At 48.0% G+C, this 6000-nt stretch overlaps 1 protein-coding gene across 1 annotated transcript; it reads left to right on the top strand.

The window, feature by feature from the left end:
* Positions 1-240: 240 nt before the first annotated feature.
* LOC123278739 (serum amyloid A protein-like) lies at positions 241-4106 on the top strand. Its single transcript, XM_044752417.2, has 4 exons — positions 241-307; positions 901-995; positions 3277-3415; positions 3813-4106. Exons 2-4 carry the CDS (start codon positions 905-907, stop codon positions 3973-3975), a joined length of 393 nt encoding a protein of 130 aa, XP_044608352.2. The 5' UTR covers positions 241-307; positions 901-904; the 3' UTR covers positions 3976-4106.
* Positions 4107-6000: the final 1894 nt, after the last annotated feature.

The raw sequence follows: 6000 nt of genomic DNA, 5'->3' as shown, positions 1-6000 counted from the left end.
GGAATAAAAACTTTCCCCACCAGGAGTGAGACTGGAAATGGACACAAAATACAACTTGTTACGCTCCTGAAAGCTGCCAGATTGCACAATCTGGGAAATTAGATGTGCGTGAAGAATAACCCTGATGTTATCGATGCTGTGTTGTGCCCAAGAGGAATTTCCCAAATTTCTTCTTTTTGCTTCACACCTGTGTTCCCATTCGTTCCCCTAGCGAAGTGTCGGTATATATAGCACCAGCCACATGACCCGGGCAGGCAGCACAGTCAGCCCAGCTCATCAGGAGTCCGGCAGAAAGGGACAGCCACAGGTGAGGGGCTAGAACTTTCCTACAGCTTTCCCCTTTGGAGATTCTCTTTCCCACCAGCTTCCTTGTGCTGCATCCCAGCTCTCTGCCTCCTTCCTGAGTCTGCTATTCTGACAATTAGAATTCAGCAATGTGAATACTTTTGGGGTAGGGATTTTGTTGTAAGCTTCTTCTGTGTGAAGTCAGTGATGGGTAGAGCAGGCTGCTACAGATAGTTGTAGATGGTTTAACTCATCTCATATTACAGAGAGGTGTGTGGTCACAAAATCCCCAAATGCCTCTCTGGGAAGTTTCTGTACAGTGGGCTTCAGAGATGATAGGGGATGATTGAAATGGAAAGCGGTTTATTCTTAGAACTCATTGCAATCTCTCATCCAGTATATCGCTGGGGTTCCAATGAGACAAATGGAAATGGAGCACTGGACCCTCTGAAATACAATCTGTCTGTCTATCCGTATAGATAGATATGCATATACATATACATATGCATGTATAATATTGAGTGGGATTTATTTTTAGAACACAAAGGTGGATCAATTTTACCAAAAAAGGAAAACACCTGTCCACTTTTGTTGCGTCTGCTTGACTCTCTACAGCAAAATGAAGCTTTCCATCAGCATCATTTTTTGCTCCCTGGTCCTGGGCGTCAGCAGCCGGGAATGGTTCACATTCCTCAAGGAAGCTGGTCAAGGTAAGGACCAAGGGATGGGTGGTGGGGAGGCTGCAACTGGCTGCCCCCAGGATTCATTGAGCAGAGGCCACATCCCCAGAGGACAAAGGCCACAAGTGGCTGGACAAGGAGCACGGTTTTCATGATAGCAGTTCCTCAGGGCGTTTGTGGGCAGCTTTGCACTCTTTGGTGGGGATCCCTAGGACAGAGGTCATAAGGTTTGGGCCTCAACTTTCAGCAGGAGTGAGGAGGAGACGTAGAGTTCAGGGAGCATGTCCCCTAAATACGAGTGGGGCCCTACTGCCGCCTAGTGGGGAGTCAGGGACAGCTCATGTCTGTGTCTCAGGAGCCATGAAGTGGGTGCATCAGTGTGTGGGGTGTGTTGGCACCCCCATCCACTTAGTAATTACAACCAGAGTAAGTGAGCTTTTGACACGTCCTAGGCACTGTTCTAAGAGCTTTACATGGACGAATGAACTCATTTTCATCCTCAGGTTTTAATCATTTCATCCTGTGATGTAGGTAACAATTATCCCTCAACAGGGAAACTGAGGCACAAACTGATTAAATACTTAGCATATTAAGTCCCAAAGCAGAGCGGGGGTTAGCTCAGGTCGTGGAGCTCCCCAGACCTGGCTATTAACCAGGAGCAACACGGTCTCGCAGACCAGAGTGCACCTGGGAGAGGGAGGGAACTGTGAACTCACACCCTGTTCTCACCTGAGCAAATGGACAACAGCGGGACGTGGAGCCTTTGGAAGCAACTCTACAGAGCTGCTCTCCCCCCAGCAAAAGGCACAATGAATTCCTGACGACGGTTCCAGTGGGGCTGAGAATGACCAGGAAACCGGGAGCAAGAGATATTTACCTCACTAGCCATTGGAAAGTAGCAAAAACTTCTTTATTTCACAAGATCAATTTGTGAGTTTTTTCTGTGATACTCTCTGAATAATTGCTTTACGAGTCTGCTGTTAATCCCATCTAAATTCTTGCAGACACAGCTGAAAATCTCTTTTCATCTCTTAGGCCACTGTTTCTCAAGGGCTGTCCTAGGACCACTTGCATGAAATCCCCTGGGGTCTGGGTGCTTGTGAAATGCAGACACCTGGGTCCACACACTCCCCTCCCTGAATCTCAGTCTCTGGGGCCGAGTTGGAATCTGGCCTTTACCAAACCCCCCGGGTGACATTTGTACACTAAAGGCTGAGAACCACTCCCTCCGGTTTGACCCCTCAAGTGACAAAATGTGTCACGCATTTTAGAAGTACTTATTGTGCAAGTCTGAACTCCTAGGATCTATTTAAGTGAGTAACTCAGAGGGGATAAGTACAGTAAGAAAGTCATAGCTCTCAACAAAACTATCATCTGAGCACCAGAAATAATAAAGACATCAAATGAAAGTAAGATATCCCACGGAGATATCTCATAAACTGAGATCACAACTCTACGTTAGATTTTTCTCTTTTTCTTAATCAGCTAATTTTTAAATCGTTGCCATTTTATTCCTGCATGATCAGATTCCTTCCGTCCATGACTTCCTGATCTTCACCTTAGGTGAGCCTCTTGACTTTTTTGTCCCACTGTTCCCAAGGACCAGACAGGTGATGGTACATTGACCACTACAATGTTCTAGAAGTCATACCTGTATCTCCTCAGTCTCTCTGCATAAACACTCTGAGGGAGGCAACACTCCTCCACTTTACTGGGGATGACACTGTCCCTTAGAGCTGGTGGGTCGTTGCCCTTGGTTGCACCTGATCACCCGGGTTCTTCACAACTCTCTTAGGGACTCACCTTTATCACCTGCCCATTGGATTCTGACCCCCATCCAGGCGCAGATGTGCACAGACACTCAGACATACTCAGGACCAAGCTGTCCTTGTGCTGCCCATGGGGACGAGTTTCTCCCATGACTGGGTTGGGAACCCCGTGGGTGCACAGCCTCCCTCAGAGTCGCCTTTGTCCTCACACTCAGGTCAGAGGGTCTCCTGCATCTTTCCAGGTAGAGGCTCATTGTACAACCAAACCTCCCTCAGGGACCATCCCACCTCGTCATCATAGGCATCACACATGGCCAAACACAATGTAGCAACAGAGCTGGGAATGCAATCAGGCAGAATAAAATTTGCACCTGGTGTGATTCTCATCGCATTAACCAGGAAGGAATATTCATCTCAAGCCAACACCATCTCCAAGGACTCTGTCAAAGGACGAAATCTTGGAATCAGTGGGAGGAAATTTCTTATTACTCTATTTTGCCAAGATGTGATCACCTTCATCTCATCATTTTTTTTCCTTCCAGGGGCTAAGGACATGTGGAGAGCCTACTCTGACATGAGAGAAGCCAATTACATAGGCGCAGACAAATACTTCCATGCCCGCGGGAACTATGACGCTGCACAGAGGGGCCCTGGGGGCGCCTGGGCTGCTAAAGTCATCAGGTGACTCGGGGCCTGGGGGTGCAGGGGTGGGTGCTCAGAGCTGGGCTGCCTTTGGGGTTGAGGAGGGGTAGGCCCCGGAGAAGTGACCTGTAGGGACCGTGGCCCCTCCTCCTCCTCAGGCCCACCGTCCCCCTCTGTGCCCAGTGTGGGGTCTGAGTGGTGATGGAGCCAGAGCAGGGCTGTGGGAATGGGTGACTCCCAACCCTCCCCTCTGGGTGCTGTTCACCCAGCATCAGGGCATCAGTGAGGCTGGGTGGGCTGTGCAGGGCCAGGCTGAGTGTATGGGCCCCTCTCTCCTTGGCTCCTCTCAGAGCCATCCCTGGGAAAGAGGAGACACAGGGAGGGTGGGGCTGTTGCTCATCAGCCCTGGATTAATCTCCTGCCTGTTCTCCATCAGCGATGCCAGAGAGAATGCTCAGAGATTGACAGACCGTTTCAAGTTTGGAGACAGCGGCCACGGAGAGGCGGACTCGAGGGCCGACCAGGCTGCCAATGAATGGGGCCGGAGCGGCAAAGACCCCAATCACTTCAGACCTCGTGGCCTGCCTGACAAGTACTGAGCTTCCTCTTCACTCTGCTCTCAGGAGATGAGCTGTGAGCCTGCTGAGGGCAGGGACACCCAGTTATTGACGTCTATGGCCACAGAAGCCAGTGGGGGTCACAGAATTAGTGTCTAATAAATGCTTAAGAGATTGAATTTGTTGAAACCGCGTGCTATTCTTTGGTCTAAGGACTGCCCATTTGTTCCCAGGGGGCGATGGGTGGACACTGAGATGAAGGCTGACCCTGTGCCTGTGTGTGTGGGTGCAGGGGAGACAGTCTCAGCATCACACAGGACAGACACCATGCACAACCTTCCCCCCATCAGCCCTGCTCCCCTCTGCAGGCCCCTCTGGTTACATTGGTGCTATTTCCTGGTCCTCCTGTCTCCAGGCCTCCTAACTCCCTCTCAGTTGTGTCCTGTCACTTCCCTGTCCCCAGGGTCTAGTCCCCTTAGTTTTGTTCCTTGGTGGCCTCTGTCTCTGGGGACAAGGGACCCAGCTAGGGAAGGAGTGGACCATGGAATCCTGCTCCAGGAACTGCCACCTTGGTTTTCTGTGCATTTCTCAGCAACAGCTATAAATCCAATTATTAACCAATTTCTGCCCATCCCATCCAAGAAAAGCCTCAGAGAAGTTTCCCTCTACCTTTTTTTCATTCCTTACACAGAAGTTCCCAGGAACAAAACATGTCGAGAAGCAGAGGCCTAGAGACAACATCAAGACTGCGTGTCAGGAGACCTTGTCTTGTCCGGATATGTTTTGTGTCCCGAGAGGAACTCAATTGCCCCCCCAAGCCCTTCCCAACAGAGGGGAGCCAGCAGCGTGTTATCTCCAGTGGGGAAACCAGGGTCGGTAACAAAAGGGGATGGGGTCTGTGAGAGCACAGGAATTATGGGAGACTCTCTAAATCATGGACTCCTACAGCAACCAAGAATCTTCAAAAATTTGTACAGCAATGTTCACAGGAGGATTATTCAAAATAGCCAAAAAGTGGAAGCAACTAAAATATTTGTCACTTAATGGGTATTTAAATGAAGTGTGGTAAATTCATACAAGAGACTATTATTCAGTCATAAAAGGAATGACGTACTGATACGTGCTACAGCATAAACTTGATAACATTATGCTAAATAAAAGAAGCCAGACACAAAAGCCCACATATTGTATGTTTTATTTATATGAAATGTCCACAATTGGCAAATCCAAAGAGACAGAAAGAAGATTCATGGTTGTCAGGGGCTGGGGCAGGGGGAATTGGAGAGACTGCTAAAGGGTGTGAGGTTTCTTTTTGGGATGATGAAAATGTTCTGGAATTACATAGAGCTGAAGAGTGCACAACCTTGTGAATATACCAAGACACTACTGAATTGTACACTTTAAAAAGGTGAATTTGGGGCTGGCCTGGCGGCATAGTGGTTAAGTTTACGTACTCCACTTTGGCAGCCCTGAGTTTGCCAGTTCAGATCCCAGGTGTGGACCTACGCACCGCTCATCAAGCCATGCTGTGGCAGGCGTCCCACATATAAAGTAGAGGAAGATGGGCACAGATGTTAGCTCAGGGCCAATCTTCCTCAGCAAGAAAAGGAGGATTGGCAGCAGATGTTAGCTCAGGGTTGATCTTCCTAAAAAAAACAAAAGGGTAAATTATATCTCAGTTTAAAAACTGTATGAGAAAAATTTTGTAAATAATAGACTATGGTCCTGGGGAAAAAAGGAGAGGACGTTCATTAAAAATGTGTGCCACGTGGACAAAGAGAACAATTTAGTTGTTACCAGGAGAAGGGAGTTGGGAGGTGGGCACAAAGGGTGAAGGGGCGCCCCTATATGGTGACTGACAAATAATCACATACAACTGAAATGTCACAATTTTCTAAACTATCATAACCTCAATAAAAATAAAAAAAATAAAAAAAGTAATAGCACTGAGCTATGGAAACTTTAAGTAATGTATGGACATGGGTTGCAATAGTTGTGGCCCACTGGAACAAAACCCAATATATAATAAAAACTTATCTATAAAGAAAAAAATAAAAATAATGTTTG

This window comes from Equus asinus, chromosome 20 (genome assembly GCF_041296235.1).
Source record: "Equus asinus isolate D_3611 breed Donkey chromosome 20, EquAss-T2T_v2, whole genome shotgun sequence".
Classification (NCBI taxonomy): domain Eukaryota; kingdom Metazoa; phylum Chordata; class Mammalia; order Perissodactyla; family Equidae; genus Equus; species Equus asinus.
Note: the sequence above shows the minus strand (reverse complement) of the source record. Positions and strands in the feature narration are given on the sequence as shown.

What these genes read in the sequence shown, in the direction of transcription:
- LOC123278739 (XM_044752417.2), top strand. Translation starts at nt 905, where the DNA reads ATGAAGCTTTCCATCAGCATCATTTTTTGCTCCCTGGTCCTGGGCGTC. An exon ending in CCTCAAGGAAGCTGGTCAAG is followed by an intron (nt 996 to 3,276) that starts GTAAGGACCAAG and finishes TTTTCCTTCCAG; the next exon opens with GGGCTAAGGACATGTGGAGA. An exon ending in TGGGCTGCTAAAGTCATCAG is followed by an intron (nt 3,416 to 3,812) that starts GTGACTCGGGGC and finishes GTTCTCCATCAG; the next exon opens with CGATGCCAGAGAGAATGCTC.